General features: G+C 42.2%; 2 protein-coding genes across 4 annotated transcripts; both read left to right on the forward strand.

Annotated features, from left to right (window-relative positions):
* mtmr9 (myotubularin related protein 9) lies at positions 1 to 8,843 on the forward strand. Of its 2 annotated transcripts, XR_014598582.1 has the most exons (12): positions 1 to 64; positions 485 to 671; positions 1,443 to 1,551; positions 1,650 to 1,775; positions 1,873 to 2,046; positions 2,131 to 2,348; positions 2,524 to 2,685; positions 2,793 to 2,934; positions 3,088 to 3,308; positions 3,706 to 3,857; positions 6,560 to 6,777; positions 7,333 to 8,843. XR_014598582.1 is itself a non-coding variant. In XM_084031141.1 (11 exons), the coding sequence occupies exons 2-11, from the start codon at positions 490 to 492 to the stop codon at positions 6,721 to 6,723; spliced, it is 1,650 nt and encodes a 549-aa protein (XP_083887267.1). In that variant the 5' UTR covers positions 1 to 64; positions 485 to 489; the 3' UTR covers positions 6,724 to 8,843. The 2 variants fall into 2 exon arrangements, 1 of the variants encoding a protein (XP_083887267.1); XM_084031141.1 differs by having other exon boundaries at positions 6,560 to 8,843.
* Positions 8,844 to 10,955: 2,112 nt separating this feature from the next.
* On the forward strand, positions 10,956 to 16,771 carry tdh (L-threonine dehydrogenase). 2 transcript variants are annotated; one of them, XM_084030805.1, is made up of 9 exons: positions 10,956 to 11,111; positions 12,827 to 13,021; positions 13,303 to 13,345; positions 13,485 to 13,555; positions 14,232 to 14,381; positions 14,494 to 14,666; positions 14,799 to 14,889; positions 15,072 to 15,341; positions 15,690 to 16,771. In XM_084030805.1, exons 2-9 carry the CDS (start codon positions 12,835 to 12,837, stop codon positions 15,827 to 15,829), a joined length of 1,125 nt encoding a protein of 374 aa, XP_083886931.1. In that variant the 5' UTR covers positions 10,956 to 11,111; positions 12,827 to 12,834; the 3' UTR covers positions 15,830 to 16,771. The 2 variants fall into 2 exon arrangements, with proteins under 2 accessions (XP_083886931.1, XP_083886932.1); XM_084030806.1 differs by lacking the exon at positions 10,956 to 11,111 and adding an exon at positions 12,039 to 12,097.
* The last annotated feature ends 4,111 nt before the right edge of the window (positions 16,772 to 20,882 follow it).

The following is a 20,882-nucleotide window of genomic DNA, read 5'->3' on the forward strand; positions in this document are numbered from 1 at the left end:
GTCGGCTTGTTTATGTGAACGTACCAGTCTCGCCCAACAACAAATAGAACGAAAAGATAGTCAGGTAATCTACGACATATCAATTTGACGTGAATGAAAAAAAAATTATTTTTGTTTCGTAAACTTAAGAGCGTGGTGTTCCCATTTTGACGTAAATATAAAAACGACGGACGATTCATATCCTGTCACGGTTAGGGAGCTAGCTAACGTTAGCCACTTCGTTCCCGAATCAAGCTAACTTATGCTAGTGTTAGCTGACACATTGTCGCAGCGTTCATTACTTTACTGTTAATTAGCTTCGGCTTGCACAGTGTCATCATTTAAAAGCGGCACAGTCGGACTTGAGTTAGTCTTTTTTAGCGGCTGTTTACGTTAGCTGATCCATAGCTAACGTTAATTGTCCATATGGTTTAAAAACAAACAACCCGTATCCTTTCTTCCCTCCCTCCGTGTATCTCTGGGCTGACAGCTGTATTTCATTCAGGTCAGATGGAGTTTGCAGAGTTGATAAAGACACCGAGGGTGGATGGGGTTGTCCTCCATCGGCCTTTCTTGCCCACCGTGGAGGGGACCCTGTGTTTGACCGGCCATCACCTGATTCTCTCCTCCAGACAGGACAACACCGAGGAGCTGTGGCTGCTTCACTCAAACATCGACTCCATAGAGAAAAGGTGACGAGCTTATTAATAACTGCTGTGTGGATTTTACAACTTCTCTCCTAAATTATATTTTCCAGGCAATGTCACTATCACATTGAAGTTTAATTAGCCATGTTAAAAGGACACGTTTTGGAATGTTCTTTGGGGATTGTGTGACGTCTTTATACAAACCCATTATGAAAATAAAGGATGATAAGCAGGCCACAAAGTTGCTAAAAATTTTTTGAGGAAGGAAACAGTGAAAGTACAGTTGGGTGTAACTGTGCTTACAACTCGCTTCAATGCATCTTATATAATTTCTTGTACCAGATCTCAGCATTTCACCACCTACTTCTGTAATGCCCTCTTATACAGAGAGGATGTGAAACTGTTGCGACAGGAAGTGTGAGTCTGACTGTGGGCTGTCACTGCAGACTTTCTTGCTGACTCAGGATTTAGTTTGTGTAGTACAAAGTGAGATGCAAAGAAACAGAGTTAGATTCCTTCTATGTGCATGCTTACTTGGCCAAATGAAGCTGATTCTGAATCTGTCACATTTGGGAGCAGCTACGAGCTACCAAGCTCAGAGATTTCTGCCTTGGGCAAATGCAGGCAGGAGCTAACATGTATGACTTTTGGGGAAATGGGGAAATTCAGAATGAAAGGAGCAAACCCAACATGAGGATAACATGCTATTTCCACACAGAAAAAGACACAGTCAGTGCCAAAGGGCCATCCTGTCATTTTTCTTTTCATTTATTTTAAAGCTCGCTTATTAAGTAAAATCTTCGCCTTCCCTTTCAGATTTGTGGGCTCTCTGGGAAGCATCATAGTCAAATGCAAAGACCTGAGGGTGATCCAGCTCGACATCCCTGGCATGGAGGAGTGTCTCAACATTGCCAGCTCTATTGAAGTAAAAACTGTGCAAAATGTTTACTTTTACTGAAAAGATTGTCCTATTTTTAATGCCAGCTTAAACTCAACTAATACATATTCTTCTTTCCTCTCTAGGCTCTTTCCACGCTTGATTCTCTCTCCCTGATGTACCCTTTCTTCTACCGGCCCATGTTTGAAGTCATAGAGGATGGCTGGAATTCATTTCTCCCAGAAGATGCCTTTAAAGATTTGGAGTCCATGGTATGGACAAGATTAGTGATTTTAAAAAAATGTTCTCGGCCCTCTGTTGTTCATGTTGTACACCATTCTTTGAACCTGTTATCATTCCTTTTATCAGACAGATGAGTGGAGACTGAGTGAGGTCAACAAGGACTTCAATGTGTGTCCATCATACCCCCCTCTAGTGGCAGTGCCCAAAGATGTTGATGACGACACACTGAGGAAAGTAGCTACCTTCCGTCACAGCGGCCGGTTTCCAGTTCTCAGCTACTACCACAAGAAGAACGGCATGGTGAGCACCGCGGAAATGGAGTTCCCGGGATTCTGCTGCAAAATATTATTTGTGGATTTAAGTGTCTGTCACTTCCACTTTCAGGTGATGATGCGATCAGGGCAGCCTCTGACGGGCACCAACGGGCGACGATGCAAGGAAGACGAGAAGCTCATCAATGCCACCCTGCGGCCAGGCAAACGGGGCTACATCATCGACACGCGCACCATCAATGTCGCCCAGCAGGCCAAAGCTCGAGGAGGAGGATTCGAGTCTGAGGCTAACTACCCCCAATGGAGGAGGATTCACAAGGCAATAGAAAGGTGAGTGGTCAATAACTCTGAAGCAATAACTACTCTTTGTGTTGAGTTCTACAAGGTGTTGTCTTGTGATACAGCTACTTTGTGTCAGCTAAACTTTGTTTCTCAACATCCCTATGACTGACATTTAAACTATGAAATAATCAGACGTTTCCTCAAACAACTCTGTAATTTGCAGGTCTAACATCCTCCAAGAGAGCATGATAAAGCTGGTAGAGGCGTGTAACGACCAGTCAAACAGCATGGACCGCTGGTTAAGCAAGCTGGAGGCTTCCAACTGGCAGAGTCATGTTAAGGAGATCCTCACCACTGCCTGCTTGGCTGCCCAGTGTATCGACAGGTCAGGGAACAATGTTTTGATTTGCTGTATTGAATCAGAGTTGCTTTTTTTGTGTACAGTAGCGTAGCAGGTGACAATGACAAAGTGTCATCATGTGTTTGTCTCAGGGAGGGAGCATCAGTGCTGGTTCATGGCACAGAGGGGGCAGACTCCACCCTGCAGGTGACCTCCTTGGCCCAGATCATCCTTGATCCGGCCTGCAGGACCATCAGGGGGTTCCAAGGCCTGGTGGAGCGAGAATGGCTTCAGGTAAGCTTATCTGACCTTTGGCGCGCAGCCTTAATCCGTTTCACCTTTTGTGAAAAGATGAAATACTGATAATTCTAAAGCATATCTCATTTTAGAAATGCATTTGTTTTTACTGCGATGACCCCCTTTCACCTCTATGGTCGTCTGTCTCAGGCGGGTCATCCGTTCCACCAGCGCTGCGCCCAGTCAGCCTACTCCAACAGTAAGCCTCGTCAAGAGGCGCCCGTCTTCCTTCTCTTCTTGGACTGTGTGTGGCAGATCCTTCGCCAGTTTCCATGCTCCTTTGAATTCAGCGAGAGCTTCTTGGTGCTGGTCTTTGAACACGCCTATGCTTCTCAGTTTGGCACCTTCCTGGGCAACACTACGGCTGAGAGGTGAGTCTCTTGAGGTTGATCTGCCAGCTTATGTCAGCCATATGCTCATTGGTTTTGTTTGGGATTGGTCTGTAATGCACACTGCCATGCACACCAATAATAATATTTTATTATCTAATGCAATCAGATTAAATATCCACATAAAACAGTAAACTTTATAGAAGTTTATACACTATGCAGGCTGTAAGTGTGGTTTGTCCCATTCATGACATTGATGTAAAGATGCATTGCTGACCACTAAGAAGCATTAATAACATTAAGATGGATTAGGTGACTTTCCCAATGTAAAAGGAGGAGATTTTCCTTGTTCATCCTGGGACCTGTCATCGTACATGTTATTAATAGGCAACCGCTGTTCTTATTGATTGACCTTAACACCCACTCATCTTCTTCATAGAGTCAAACTGTCTCTGTCTGAGAAGACCGTGTCCCTTTGGTCATGGGTGAACCGGCCCCAAGAACTGGAGCGCCTCACCAACCCCCTCTACGAGGCCAACAGTCTTGTGATCTGGCCCTCTGTGGCCCCTCAGAGTCTGCTGCTGTGGGAAGGTAAGAAACCAACACACAAGTGAGTGAGATATAGTAGATGACAGTTCTGTGTATGGGAAAGACGTCATTACATTTTTAATACCCCACAATAAACAACGGTCTGTCTCAACATTCAATATAATTGTGTTGCCATAAATTGTGCTTTATTCCATTTTTGGTCCAACACACAGTCTGTAATTCCACCACAAGGGGGCGCCATTGATTTCACCATTTGCACAGCTATATACTGTATATTGCACCTTTAATACTGCAACATATATTATATGGTTCCTATTTGCTTTTGTCCCTTTGTACAAAATAACATACACTAATGCAGGTGTAAATACATTTTATGTTAAAGGGAAATTGGTCACAAGCAACCGCACACGATGATCAACACAGCAGGTCATCCTTATCCCCTCATCCAATTACATGACCTTTTGACATAACATGACTGTGTAACCACAGAAGATACCTCCAACTGTGAACATTAACATTCAGTAAATAACAAACATTTATCTACAATTAAGCCATTTTATTCACAGTACAAAGCTATAACAAAATGTTGAGGATAGGAATGATATGATTTGGTGTTTGGTTTGAAATACTCTGTAGACTTTTAGCATTTCCTGACCTCGGCATTGAACGTTCACCCTGCCTTATGAACCCTGTTCCATGAGGTCAACGTCTTAATGTGACCATTTAGCTCCTATGACTTTTACCTCCTAATATGGCCGCCAGCACACATTTACATTTTTGTCATTGGTTAAATTAAATCGCAGGCATCTCGATGACGTGTCTGGCTTGCTTATTTGTCTAATTTTAGGTTGCACAGAAGGTGTCCTCTCTGACACCTGAGCCCAGTGACGCGGGGGCAGAGACGGTTTACTACTAGTCATATGCATGCTAATCTTAGTCCCGCGGCATGTTTTTCTCCTTGTCTGTATCTCATATGGCTCATTTGTAGGCTTATTTTGCGCCACAAAATATAAATTACAATAATTGATGACTCATGTTACAGGTAGTGCATGAATCAATTCATTAAATAGAATCAGAAGCCTTTTTATTTAAACTTAATTTGATGTCTGAATTATGATAACATGATAACCCTGAATACATTTGCCAACATTTCATGAATTCTAGGATATGAAATCGCATTTTTAAATGTTTAAATGACATTCATTAAATACAGAAAACTTTATTTTTCCATCAAAAACTTAATTGAGGAATATATATATATATATATATATATATATTATTTATTTTTTTTGCTTGGAAAATGTTTAAAAGAGAAGGAATTGAGTTGATTTCCATAATTGTGGGTTCAGTGACGTTAACTCCCAAAAAGAGTCCCAGCGGCATCAATGCGTGAAATTGCTGAATCTCGAATCAGTTCAAAGCAAACGCCGTTCATAAAGAGAAGTCGGGGGAGGGGGTATAGACAGATGAGGGGTTATTAGGTTCGAGCAAACCTGTTCCAGGGGCCCACTTCCTGCCATAAGCCTCAGAGTCACGCCCTCATTCTGTACGAACTATGAAAACTACTGAAGCACGTGAAATGCTACAGACATCCTGCTTACGCAAGCCTTTCATAGAGAATGACGCTAACTCCTGGGCAAACTTCAAAGACACCATGGAAGGTCCAGCAGGAGCTGATGGTTTGGATCCTAGCTTTATAGAACACCAATTACATACTATTTCTGAGGGCACATAAGCTGTGCTTCAATGTACGGTTTTGTGTGGGTAGTTTAAATTTGGACCGAAGTTTGCGAGAAGAGTTTTCCAGAGCAGTTTTTTCCGCGTTGGGCTCGCTCCACACTGCTCCTGTATATTACCTAATATATATATACCTTGTAATTCAGGAACAAAGATGCTGAAATCATGTCAGTAATGTCTGATTCATAGACTCAAACTTTATCCCCCATTCCCCAGCCAATATTTTATAATGTCTGTATTCGTCTCCTGCTAACCAGGAATCAAACAATAAATGAACACTGCAATCCTCCATTTCAAATTAAAAGGCACAACTGTTATTTATGGGTTTATTCAAGAAAGTTAAAGGAACTTTCCTGTTTGTTTATAGTTTAACAAAAAGTTATCTACCTTAATATAAATGAGTAAAATCATGACAGAAAATGTATCTCAATAATGAGCCGCTTAAGGGACATTTTAGCCATATGGATGCACATGAATCCCTGTTATGTACATGCTTTTAAAATAATAATACTCCTTATTTATATAGCACCTTTCATCATATAAAATGCAGCTCAAAGTGCTTTACAAACAGGGAGTGAGAAGGCAAGGGGGGGAAACGTATGACTCGATTTGAAAAGGCTCAGGTCATTGCCAAACTCTCTGAGGTCATACTTGTGTTTCCAGTCTATCAGTCCCACAACGTTATCTACCAAAGTTCCCCACCCACACACAACAGAGGAGTGTGAGAGAGGAAGTCGGCTCACACAGTCGGTGTTCAGCTTTTCAACATTATTTGCATCAAGCCGTTTTATGTGTGTGTATTACTTTCAGTTCCAACATGATAAACTATGACAGTGAACACGATAGATGGTATAACTGCTCCAAGCAGCATGTTGGGATTGGGATCATTTTAGCGTTTGGATCAAAGCAGAGTGACTAGACTCGACTTGTTAGCTTAAAAGGAATGAGATACCACTTCCTTATAATACGTTTGTGCTCACATGGATCTACCATCACTTCTGTTGCAGGAGTGTTCCTTCGTTGGAACCGTTCCTCCAAGTGTTTGGACGAGGCCTACGACGAAATGGTACATATAATTGAATACAACAAGGAGCTTCAGAACAAAGTCAACAGCCTGCGCAGGCAGCTGGCCCAGCTGGAAACCGAAGATCCTCTGCTGCAGACGCCATAGAGAGAGAGAGACAGAGAGACAGAGAGAGAGACAGAGGAAGCCAGATGTAAAGAGGTAAAAAGAAATGTGTAAATAAATGAAAAATGGATCAATGTCCCGGTTTTAGGCTTTGCTCACAGATGAATTATGAAATGAAAACCCAGATTCACTTCAAAATCAACCATCTTTGATTTTGCATTCATGCAGGCTAAGGGAGTGACACCTTACAGTCATAAAAACTGATTTTTTTTTTTTTAGATAACTTTACAATGTGTGTCATTTGAAGTAAGCAGGTGTGAAAGGGAAAGAGTAAAAAATGTCCCAGAGCTGAAATAATTGGACAATTAATTTGTCCAAAAAGATAATTGTCAGATGTTTCGTTAATAATTCCAGTTGTCTTTTCAAGCAAATATGCCAAACATTGGCTGGTGTCATTTTATATAATGTAAGAATTTGCTGCTTTTTTTCTTCTTTTTTTTAGTCATGCATCACTGTAAGTTTAATATCTTTATGTTTTGAGACTGTTGGTGGAACAAAACAATTAGACATTTGAATGAGTAAACAGAACGATTAAAAAAATAATTGTCAGATTAAATGATAATTAAAATAATTGTTCATGTCATCCAACAGATGCAAACTTTCAGTGAGCGACTCCTGTTTCGCCCAGCGGCCTTTTAATACGTGTGAGCGTGTTTTGGGGCATTGATCTTGTTCGGGAGGGAATCTACTACAGAGTACACGTTCTCACCCAACATCCTGCTGAATGCATACGCACTGCAGAGTAACTATGGCAACATATAAGGTGACGTAAGACAGCGTGTGACTTTGCTGCACGATCAGATGCCATAACAAGCGTAGGTAGGGTCATCACCTGTACTCTGCAATGATACCGGAGGCTTTTTAATAAGGATTTGAGCAAAATATCATATATGTTTATCTGATCATTACTTGACATTCCAGTAAGGAACACATATTTAACACAAACGTATAAAATGTTTGTTTTTTTCACAATTAATTTAGCATAATACTAACGTAGTCAAATATGTTTGCGTGTATGATCCGGAAAAAAAAAGAGGGTCTTGTTGCCACAGTAATATTGGCCATGTTGGTCACATGATTGAAGACTTGATCACATGGAGGCTTGTCTGCTTGAAAATATTACATTAACGTGAGATATTATTTATAGACCATTTCATATTTTTTGTGTGATTACAGCTATATAATTGTGCTCCAGTATGTTATTCAACAAAATGCACGTCTGCTGTTTTGTAGTTTCAGATCCAGAACTAATGCACTTTGTGTGAAAGGCGTATACAGTATCAGAAAGATATAATTATAATTTGTGTAGCATATATATATATATATATATATTTTTTTTTTTTTTTTTTTTGCCAGTACTTACCAGCTGTCACCATATTAGACAAGGACATAATATTAAATGTGACATTCACGTCGGGTCGATGACATCTTTGACTCATTAAAAGAAGCAGCTAAACGTGTTTAAAAGTTGGCAGAGTGACATCATCTCTCAGTGCTGCATGTGGGAAGGGAGCCTCCATTATCATCATACGTTTAAGAAAGCTTTATGCTGCACTTTAACTACAAACTACATAACAACTATGTGGTTCATTCAAATCCACAGTGGTAATCCTTGGCCAAGTGTGTGTTTTGCCAGTAAGAAATTGCATTTTCTTTGCTTGTGTCCACGTCACCTTCATGCATTTAATCTGTTTTGCTTCGAGAATATTGTTATGATCACACTAAACTGAACTGATTCCAGCCACTACATTCAACCGCTTTATATAAGGAAAAAGTTCTTTATAGCTGCACTATATAGATGTTTTACTTTTGCCAGAATCAAGCGACCGCTAGCGTGCATGAATGGAACAATGCATTAAATCAAGGTAATGCTGTTATTTACAATTGTGCAAATTTCCTATGCTTGCATTATGCATAATGTTATCCTTAAAATGACCGTTGCTTTGTCAATGTCAACATAACTCTACTGTGTTTGTTCAATGCCTTACTGCAAAATCATAAATATTTCAGTCCTTTTATCGCTGTTTCTGTAAAATTATCTTATTCAAAGGTTTATTGTTTTTTCAAAGTTTTCAAGTCATTAAAAACTATATAGCACCAAATATGTTGGATTTAAGTTATTTAATCATTTTTTTTATTCTCACAGCAAGATTTGCGTAATTTCCAGTTAATTTAATCGACTATATATTCATTATTTGATGAACTTTGCTAATGCATTAGTGTTACAGTACTAAACTTGTTTTAATTCTCATCAACCCCAGTTTGAAGTAGTGACTAATGGATGAACATAGGGGAGAGTTTGGCAGCTAGAAAGCCAGATATGCCGAATTAACATTCAAACTCTATAAGGTGATAAATATGTCAAAGTTGTTCAAAGAAATGTTGATATCATGTCAGTAATACATGATAATATTGTGTAAATAATCCAGCACCTCTAACATTATTACTGTTGTCAACTGCCATTACAGTTTCCACTTATAGCAGGTTACATTCAGTTATGACATGGAGGAGTATTAGTAAGCAGAAACCCAGCCACCTCACGAAGCCATCGCTGTGACGAAACGATCATCTGATGAGACGAGGGGGGGAATAAATAGCCGGGATCAGGTGATTCACGGGGCCGTGTGACGGCGGTCAGTGTGATCAGCCGTCAGTCTTCTCCCGATCGTGGCCTTGGATCAGTCAGTACTCTGATTTCATGGCTGAACGCCTCGACATCCTCTTGATAACAGTGTGGAGACTCACGTAAGTGTCACGTGGTAATTGTTTTTTAGTCTTTGCTGCCCTCTGGTTAGACCTTGCTTCAACGTGACACCCAACACTTAGAAACACTGTCACATCCCAGTCAGCAGGTGTTATTTTCCTCTCATGGGAGTGAAGAGTGGACGACTTAATGTCAGATTTTAGGAAGTGGATCCAAATCTAAACGTTTCCTTGAAGTTATTTTTCAGTTGAACTTGTTTTGTTTTGCTCCATGGAATGACGAGCGCGGGGGTGTGTACCCCATCCACCACTCGCATGCCAGCACCGACATTAAGCCCACCCACTGACCACCCTCTTGAGCCTCCTCTATCTACTGCAAACAAACCTCAAAGTCAAACAAGAGTGTGCGGACACAACACACCTTTCACTTGATAAACATGAAGGGATTCTGATCAAATCAAGGAGGCCCTCCCGTTCTCCCTGTGAGATTACAAATCCTGCAGCGCGGCCACAGTGATTCGGCGTCCCTTAACAAACAATATAATCTGATCATTTACATCAACAAGGATACATCAGATTAGTTTTTGCTTCATGTGCGTTTGAAGTAGTCTAGTATTTTGCATCGTTGTTACTTTTCTGCTGTCAGTGGTGAAAGAAGAACTCAGATCCTGTAGTTTAAACTTGTCTGCTTGCTCGCTCTTGAGCTTGGAAAAATCAAATTCCTATTATTGGGGCTTTCATCTATCGTTTTTATCAACACACCCTATCGGTAAACGTAGTTTTACTCACGTTTTAAGCAAATATAGACGTTAAACTATATAGCCTGTACTGTGGAGTGTAATATTTGTCAATCCATTGGTTCAATCCACAGTAAATCAATCTGCATTAGGTTTAATAGTCGTAGTTACTTTTCTATTCATTCAGCTTGATGTGAATATTTGCTGGTTTCCTCAACCGAACACATTCTTAGTTGACTAACACTCCAGTGATTTTGTCGACTAATCGATTAACAAAAGCACCACTTTAAATCTTGTGTTTGCCAGAGATGTGTTCACAAGTCGCTTGGGAATTGGGCCTTCAGTGTGAGAGAATTACTAATTGACTAATTGACCAAAATGTTCGATTAGTCGTAAACTAAACATAGTTTGGGTCTGAAAAAGCAATATATTTAAATTTTTAATAAAAAAAAAACTAATTGGAAGCTGAATCCAAATATAATATAACATAAAAATATAGAGTAAGCATCCACTCCAACATGTTTACATCCATTAAGTTCCATCACTGATTAGCCTCCACCAAGTGAACCGGGGTTTTGGAGACGACGCGTAAAAGCGCAGCGTAGCCGACTCGTGGCTGCAGATTTGACCGGCAACAAGCCGGGCTGAAGACTGCCGTGACGTTGACTCACTTGGGGGGGCGTGGTCTGTGATGTGAGGGAGGACCGCACCTCCGAGGCTCCGCCAATCCGAGGCAGAGCCGGCTTCCCCTGGAACCAGATGGTCGCTGATATATACTTTGAAGGCGAAGCTGATGCAACACTGTCCGGAGATAACACAGGCATCGCGTCAGAGAACGCTGTAGACCCCCGAAAAAGGCGGAAAACTACATCTCATCCACCCAGAACCCGAACCAGACAGCCTGTGCGTCTCAGTCCTGCACATCGACCGGTGAGTAACGCGCTTCCTGTATGAGCCCGCTCACATTTAGAGACCATATTTCAAACAGTTTCAACCTGATTTAATGTGTGAAATCCGGTTTCGCTTTGTCTGCCGCGACCACGTGCTGCCTCTATTAATCAGCTTCTTTTATATCAGTCTAATGTGATTTTTTAGGGGGGCAAAGCGAAGACCCCTTCTTCATTATATCGTAGGCAGCAGGTTGCGAGTCTAACAGTGACATATTGAGCTCTGGCAGCGCGCCAGGAGTCTCCAAGCGCACTGGTCTGGTCCAGTCGTCTGGGTGTCTGACTGCGCCTCATAGATCCACATCCCCTCCCCAATTTAAAGTTATATAGGTTATATTAAAATTATATATATATGTTGGTTGATGTCACTCATTAAAATCGTCCAGCAGCTCCCCCAGGCTTGCTCATCGGCACCGTGACGCGGAAGAAAAGCCACACTAAATGGAGATCGGCAACCCCTCTCTTTTGAGGAACTGTCTAGACCCCCTTCTTAGACGATTCAAGAACCAGACACCCCCCCCCCCAAAATGACGTGTGTTGACACCAGCTGCGATGGGGCAACGTGTCAGAGCCACGTACGAGATGGAAAAAGGGCGCAGGGTGTTTTCTTTTCTTCTTCTTTTTTGCGCGCAAAATAGCATTTAATGACATTTTGTAATTATTGTTAATACTTACTCTGTAAAATCAGATCATGTTATGCAACTCTTCATATAAGTGTATAATAAGAAGAGTCTTGCATTTACAGTATGGTCTCCAAATCCGAGACACAAGGTGTCCTTGAAGTTCCCCAAAACCATCTCCAAATTCCTGTCCCAGCAGCGATTTCCGAGCCAGTTCTTGGCACTGTTGTCGTTCTTGCCACTGTACGCCCTCTGTCCCTGATTGGTTCTCGGTGAAGGCAGGGTTGTATAAATGCTCTCAAGTTACCCTCTTCTTTCCTTTTTTTTTTGGACGCTCGCGACTCTCACGGTAAGCGCACACATCTGAAAGGATGAATTACAAAATGACAAAAGTCGAGGCGTTTCAGTGATGAACAAAGGGAGCAGGTCATCTTAACCTCGGATTAAACCTCTTTTGTTAGACTTTAAATGCTTTAAATGATAGCAGGCTGCACCTCTGTGCGGCGCTTTCAATGCGCTGACTCGGTTTCCCATCTTTTCTGTAGTCACGTGTTCATTGAAAAAGAGTTTAATCGTGATGGTGTCCGTCCCGCACGCGTTTTTATAAAAATAAATAAAAAAAAGTTATTCGGCTGTGTGTGTGTGGCGTGTGCGTGTGTGTGCGCGTTGGAAGCCCCAGCCTATCATTTGCGTCTAAGTGCAGCCTACGTGTCTTCTCTGCTGGCACGTTTTCTCGCATCTCGCCTTTTTTTTTTTTTTCTGTACATTTTTGTCGCCGTTTTGCCGCAGATGCGTTTAAAATAGAGCAGTGAAGTAAGTCAAAGTAAATCTCCTCCCTCTGCGCCACTTTGGTCGTCCAGTCCTCTTGACTGTCTGTCCGTTGGCGCCTGAGGTCTGGAGACGAGCCCACATCTCTTGACTCAGAAACGTCATCCCTTCTGGTTTTAAAAATGTATATGTATGTCTGTGTAAATCTGTAGGGAAGCAAAGACATAATCCAGACAGGATTTCACTCATGCATGTGGAATTTGACAGATTTCACCCTCAAGCGTGAACATCCTTTATTTTTCCCTACCAGGTACCAGCATGCCTGTCATCAGAACCCTCAGCAAGGTGGCCAAGCAGGCCCTGCTCAGCACCCCGGGGTGCAGCTGCCAGCCCCTAACCGTGGCCGTGCGCAACATCAGCTTCTCCCCTCGGCAGGTGACCTCTGATGCCAGCTTCCACTCGGTGTCCTTCTCGGAGACGGACCACCCCAAGGTGCTCATTACAGGTATGCAGCATCTGTGTTTTTTATGGTCGTCTATTAGATCTGTGGAGCACAACAGGGTTTTTTTTGTGCTGTTCGGAGATTCAGGACCTGCAGGATTCTTAACAAGTTATGAAAAACAAAGTGTAGGCGTCAAGTGTTCTGACCTTTTTTCCTTATGGCCTACTGTCTTTCTAAGTTACTTCAGTCTCCATGGAAACCAGCAGTGATGATAATTAGCTGCTGCTGGATTGTTGATGTGTGCAACGGGATGACTTCCAGTGTTTCTGTCTCTCTCCATCCAGGCGGCCTGGGACAGCTCGGGGTCGGTCTCGCCAAGTTGTTGAGGTGAGGATTTCTCATTTGTTTGCGCAAATTGCACATCATCTGCTTACAGCTGGCAAACAATGAATTGCCAAATACATTGCAACAGTATGCTGATGCATTTTTTTTTAAAGTTGTATAACGTTGACTTCCTGCTTCGCAGAAAGAGGTTTGGAAAGAACAGCGTCATTCTGTCTGACATCAGGAAGCCCCCGAGCAATGTGTTCCACAGCGGTGAGTCTTCTCATACTGGGCTAGGATCTACAGTTGCGGTTTTAATTCCCAGCCAGGCCACGTTTCATTTAAGTGCATTCAACCTCAAGAAGAAAAAAAAAGACCTTGATGTCACAACATGTCGTTTTATGTCATTGCATCAAAGTGGACAAAGTTGCATCTATGAATATTGCCACACTCCTTTTTTTTTTTAAATCTTTTCATTTGGCAATGAAGGTTGTTAATTTGTTACAAATGTGCCATAGCTTTATTGCCAAATAATGGAACAACCGCGTTGGCAAATAAACCCTATTGATTTTCTTTCGTGCGTGCGCAAGAGGAAGTGTTTTTCTGAAGGAAAAAAAATGTTGATAAATTCCTCCAAATCGATAGATGACGCATGGTGGCTGTCCCAAAACATAATGGCTTCAATTCCACTGAAGTGCATGTAGCAGGAAACAGATTAAGAGATTGTGAATTCCTACGAAGGAAGAGGAAGGACAACCAATGCAGGAAGCATATATTTCTGCTTAATAAGTGCATTATTTTTGTATTTTTTATTGTATTTTGCACTGCTTTGTTATTTGCGCTACACTGCTATAACCCTGTATATTGTCCCACTGTGGGACTAATAAAGGCTTATCTTATCTTAATGGTGATAACAGCTGCTTTATTAAATCCCCTCTATCACCTTCAGGCCCCTTCATCTACTCAGACATCCTGGACTACAAGAACCTGCGGGAAATAGTGGTGAACAACCGCATCACTTGGCTGGTTCACTACAGCGCCCTCCTCAGCGCCGTCGGGGAGGCCAATGTGGCCCTGGCACGCTCCGTGAACATCACCGGTAATGCACTCGCCAACTTCATCCTCTAAAAGATTTTATTGAATTAAACTATTTGCCCCCCGACTCGAAGGCGCGGTGGCCTGATCGTCCGCCTCTCTGTCTGTTCCCCCAGGGCTTCACAACATCCTGGACATCGCGGCGGAGCACGGCTTGCGCCTGTTTGTCCCGAGCACCATCGGTGCCTTCGGCCCCACTTCGCCCCGCAACCCCACGCCAGATCTCTGTGTGCAGAGACCCCGCACCATCTACGGGGTCTCCAAAGTCCACGCCGAGCTGATGGGAGAGGTAAGATTTCTTTCACTTCTCCATTTAAACAGCAGGTGGAGTATTAAATATAATGTGAGGGGTTTGCTGGAAGAACCCGTTGCATATTTGTCCATGTTATCAGTGATTGATTCCTTTCCTGTTCTGCTACAGTACTACCACCACCGCTACGGACTGGACTTCCGCTGTCTCCGCTACCCAGGAATCATCTCTGCCGACTCCATGCCCGGGGGCGGCACGACAGGTGAGAGAGATTCAACTGCAACTGACTTTTCCAGGGAGTTGTCACGACTTGTAGTTTCAGGAGCTGCATCTTAATCTTCATAACTTGACTTGTCTGAACAACCACAGCAAATACTTTCCCTTTTTTTTCTCTATAGTTTATTTCATAATGTGAGTAACGTGCTTGCGTTTGTCTCCGATCAGACTACGCCGTCCAGATTTTCCACGACGCGATCAAGAGCGGCAAGTTTGAGTGCAACCTGCGACCCGACACGCGGCTGCCCATGATGTACATCGACGACTGCCTGCGGGCCACGCTGGACGTGATGGAGGCGCCGGCCGACACGCTGTCCATGAGGACCTACAACATCAACGCCATGAGCTTCACCCCCGAGGAGCTGGCCCAGGAGCTGCAGAAGCAGATGCCCGAGCTGGAGGTCACGTATGACGTCGACAACGTACGGCAGGCCATCGGTAAGTCACCTTTTCCATGCACGGCTGCTTTTAAAGGCGTTAAGGTGTAGAGAACGGACAGATTCGTTAATGGCAATTTGAAGCTAACGTTAGCCACCATAAGCTACCGGTCATACCAGACAATGTGAGTCTGTAGCAGCAAAACCTCTTTGGTGCGTTAAACTGAGCGATGGTGCGTTTTATATCTCATAAAATCATAAGGGGAAGACAGTCTTTCTTCTTTCAATAGTCTTTTTAGGTATGGAGGCTAATAGCAAACAAATGTGAAGTTTAATCAGAAACCGATGCGCACCGTAAATCCAAACCAGAAGTTAAATTCAATGTCACGCTCTTCTGTTTTCTCTCCAGCTGACAGTTGGCCAATGAACTTCGACGACTCCAACGCACGGAAGGACTGGGGCTGGAAGCACGACTACGACCTCCCGGAGCTCGTCCAGACGATGCTGAACTCCTTCAGTGCGGAGAGGCGCATGGCTCACGCCAACTGAGGGGGGGGACGTCGTTTTCCGAGTATTCTTTGTACATAATGTAAAGACTTAACAAGGAGAATAGAGAAACTTGGCCTGTACATAGTCGTTCTCTCACTTCTCTCTGTAAAATCAGAAAGGGCTCTGCTTGCCTGTGGCTACCACGTCGGCAGAATGTAACAGTCGGTGCGGGCGAGACAATCCTCCTGTCTATCTCCCCCTGCTGGGCTCTTTTCCCTCATGTTTCTGCTTGGAGATTTGCGGCAAGAAGCGGTTTGTCAGTGGAAAGGGATAACAACGTGGCCTGTTTAAAAAAAAAACGTGTTTGAATCGAAAAAGATGACTTGCAAAAAATCGATTTAACCAACTGAGACTGTTGCATTGATGTATTTGCAAGCTTTTCCACCTGTTTTTTTTTTTTTTTCTCTCTCTTTGGAATTCCAAATCGTTTTCTGGTTAAAGTGTTTCAAATTCAGGTATTCTGGGCCTTAAAGCTCCTGGGGCTGAAATCAAGGGAATTTTGTATTGAGAGGGGTACAAATACACAAGTTGCGTCCTTTGATGCACTTTAGACGGATTTGTATCTTAAAATGACTGATAAAGTAAGGGAATCTTATCACCTGTGGTGGCGATTTCCAAAAAACGGTGCATCTGTATTTCAGGCATTGTCCTTCTGTTTATTCCACACATTATTTATTCTGTCCGTTGACGTTAAAACACGCGGGAGCTTCGAGTGAAAGCATTCTTGTTTCTAAGTGTTCCTGTCCACTTTTCTGTTTTTATTTTTAACTCTGTGGGATTAGTTTGACACAAAAGGGGGAAACGTGAGCCACATTTAGGTTCGGCCACATTTGGTGGTTTCTGTGTTTCAATATTTTGTTAAAGAAATGCTGATGATTGAGTTCTACGTCTTGTCTATTCTTTCAATTGCACAAGCACAATAAAACCTTTTTTTTTCCCACAGACCATGCCTTTTCATAAGTTCATTATTACTCTTAAGCACATCATTTTGCCGCCAGCTGTTCTTACTGCAGCTGGTGGAAAACTTTTGAGTACAAAATGTCCTCGCAGGCAAGACGGAAAGGGTTTTAAATTTCTTGATTTGAACTCATTTCATATTAAAATAGTGTCCAAAAGTCAAGCAGTCTTATTTTAGTGTTATGCAAGCTGTCGAGTATCGGGTGGATATCCCTTACAGCTCTACTGGCAGTGCATCAACCACCGCATATACGATGCATCGCATCAATCTTGATGGGAATTCAATTTTCTAATTTACAACAAATTCTACCTTTATTAAGCTCCCTATTGGAATAAAAAGAGATTGCATTTCTGAACAGGAACAGATGCTGTTGCGTTGCATTATGTAAAGGTTTGATCTTGTGCCATTGGCAGCGAAAACCTGTAATTATAATCTGAGAATAACTCTCCAAAACCAAAAGTGATGCATTGCATGCATGACTTTGAAGACAAATCCAAGAGTCGGGATGTACATATGAAGGTATGTAAGAGAACATTCTGCCTCCAGGAGCGTTTTTAACCCAACGTGAACCCGCTTTGCTCGTCTTTCTCGGTGCATTTTTATTTTTTCACAGTTGGCCCGTAATCATTGAGCGGCTGCACCCATAATTCTGTCATGGTGATATTCTTCTTCATTCTGAATGTCATTGCAGATTTAAAATTATATAATGTGTATTGATACAATGAAAATGATTTATTAGGGGGTCCTTATTGTTAATATTGCAAGCATATTGATATTTAAGCCATCGTATAGTCAAAAAAACGAACCCAGAGGAGAAAAGTGTCCACCTCAGCACATCAATACATTCAGTGAACTGAAGCTGCTGTATTTTCTTCCTCGAATGGGATCATAAACTGTTACCCTGAGGACAGCAATGTCCTTCACTATACGCTTGATAGCCTTTCTTCAATTTCTCCGTGTCAGTAATTGGAACGGCTCCGGGTGACCTTGTTGTGTTTGGTTTTGCAGTTGTTTTGCAGAGACAAAGGAGCCCAGAGGGGGACGGGCTGCCAGCTGAATTCGAATGTTAAGTAAGGTGTGGCGCTTTTTTCAATCAGTCTTGATGGTGAAACCTTTAGACTGAAGAGGACACAGCATGTCATTTCAACCAAACTGTGATCTCAATACAATAAAACAGCAGGTGTGCTCCGTTTTCTCATCACAGATTTTTGACAAACCTCAAAAAAATCCATCCCCAAGTTCTGCAAATACATATAGAGTTTGCAGCTTGTGGAGAAGACAAAAGAATGTTATCACCTCATGGAAATGGACTCCAAATGACCTTAATACTTACTGGCATGACTACAAAACTGGTCCTTGAAAGCAATGGAAACATGTTTTGTTGGGAGTTTTTTTGTGTGTAGTCTTTTGTTAATCGTAGCATTCATAACACAAAGAAAGATGAGACAATGAACAGGGAACCGAGCAGTGTGCTTATGATGGTAATTTAACCATTTGAATTGTTAATGTCCCTTTTTATATAAGACTCCCTCATATGAAAGAATGTAGTTTGTCCACCTTCAGGCGCTTGGCAGCAATGTGGAATTGCAAGTGAAAAAAATCAATATTTGCTGTTTTGCAATGGTTCCAACGTCTTATTTAGGGAAAAATGTCTCTTTTTCTTTGGCCTGCGGGTGAAACCGCCTTAAAGAAGTGAGACTAGTCTGGAAAATCAACATATGTTGACTCCACTGGAGGTAATTTAAACATGCACAAGACATGAGCTACACATTCCAACATGCAAATTTTGTTTTGCATGCCTGGATGTGAATGTGAACATGCCGGCCTTGTGGATGAAGCTTTCCAATGGGGGGGAGGGTGGGGGTGTGTTTTGAAACAAAGAGCCATGTGACAGGGAGGGGGGGGGGGGGGGACCTTCACTTTCTCCTTCTTGTTCTCTAGCGAGTAAGAGGGAAACCTTACCTGTTATGTAACACAGTCTGCCATGGGTGTGTACACACACTTGCAGGCCCGCCTTCCACCGGCCAATCAGGAGGCTTCCTCGGTCGCCTGGGCCCCCCGTGTTTTGTTCGTCATGCTGTAATAAGATTCAGAGAGTGTGCAACAGCTTACGTTTGGCCGTGGGGCAGAACGTGAAGGACGAGACATAAAGACGGCCGGGGGAGGGAAAAGGCTGGGCAGTGGGCCAGAAACGCCATAACACTCTGTGCCACAGCTGTTATTCCACACGAAGACCTGTTGCCATGGAAATGGAGCCCAAGACCCCGCCACCACCTTCCTCTCACCCTCGAGCCTCAAGAGAAACATAAAGACCTACAGTATCTCACTCCTTTAGAGTTAAAGACTTTCATTCATCCCAGTCAAAACAGTACAGTCTTAGTGTGACAAAGTTTCCCAGATTTCCCTTTTAGCACTTATTACGGATTGCTTAAATTGTTAATGTGGATCTGCAAACCATTTTAATGGCCTTTTCTCTCCAGATAACTGGAGCAGGGCCGATACTATGATGGTCAGAAAATCCATTTTTACATATGGATAACGGCCACATTTATGAGCACAAACCCAGTGATCCATGAGTGAACTAGAAACGTCGAATTATGTTTTTGACCTTATCTGACCTTTACAATGCGTCAGGGTATAATGGCTGTAACATACAGATAACTCTTTCAAGGCTGGTCGGAAGAGGAAGAAGAAGAAGAATAGAAACAACAAGAAAGCAAGATCGGCCGCAGTGATACTGTCAAGTACGATGAGATGTTGGCTTCTTTGTAGCACACTGTCAGATTGACAGTATCTTCTGTCACCGATCAGGCTTCCAGCACAGTTACACAACCTCACCTTAATCCCGTGCTTGACGCGGTAATTTTAACCACAGATTTGGGGTCAGATTAGAGCTTCAAAATACTCAGCCATGACCATTATAGAAACAAACCAACAGGGTGATCTTCATTTTAACAGTCAAGACGTGCAATCAGGAGAATGTTCTGTGGCATGCAAGATCTGTATCTGACCTTATAGAGTGCATGGTTTAACTGTATGCTAATCATTATCATTTAACAGTTTAATTTCAAAGGGGATACACTTTCAAGATGTGTTTGGAAGCACAGCATCTCAATTTAAGTGCTGAAACTCCAAACCAAAAAACAAAATGTTTAGGTAGAACATAGGCAACAAAAAAAAATCAAGAATAAGGGATTTCACATATTCAATATCATTTAAGTGATTGTTTTATTTCTAAATTTGTTGATTAAAGAAATAACTAGGAGGTGTGTCTGCAACAGCCACAGGTGTTTTATGCAATTAAATGAATACAAGCTACATTTGGCTAACCTCCTGTCAAGACACTCATACGGCTATAAAGTGTCATAAACCTTCATTCAAACTCAAGACAGTGTAGCGATGTATGCAGACTAGCAGTCGTTATGTAAGATATTTTGTAAAATCTTGAAAAAAACAAAAAGGGGCCGGTTAACAGAGTGAGGACTCATTCAGTGGCAGTTTAAAACAAGCATATAAAGGTGTTTTCAGTAACAACAACCGTAAAAGATCCTTTAGAATGCAGCCGTAATTGACCACACAAAATATTATGTGGTTTGCTTTAGCATTATGCAAGATTAGCCGTGGACAGACACAGGGTTGCACACTCACACATGCACACACGTGAGCATAATCCTCCTGCCGGAGATTAAAAGTACAGTCGATATATCCGGTTGACATGCTGATTCAGAGTGTTGCAGGTTGGCACATTATTTGCTGTACTGTAATGTTTGTTCAGTTTTTGATTTGTCAATGTGTCCCTGCTGATATCGTGAAGCAAACTGTTTTGCACTCTTTAATCACTTTTTAACCTTCTTTTGACACTGTATTTTCTCTTTAAGAATGCCCAGGGAAAAAAATAATTTCCTAAGTGACATAAACCTGTTGAACAATGGCTCCTTCTTTAGAAACCACATTTTGAAGGTAACTTTGGTAAAAAGCAAATATCTTGGCGGGGATTTTTAGCATAGATAAATATTATTTCCATGCAGAGTTTGCTTAGGCACAGGAAACATTTTAACATTGGCAACTAAAGTTTTCTGTATTGATAGGGCTTAT

The sequence above is a fragment of the Eutrigla gurnardus genome, assembly GCF_963514095.1.
Source record: "Eutrigla gurnardus genome assembly, chromosome: 16".
NCBI lineage: Eukaryota > Metazoa > Chordata > Actinopteri > Perciformes > Triglidae > Eutrigla > Eutrigla gurnardus.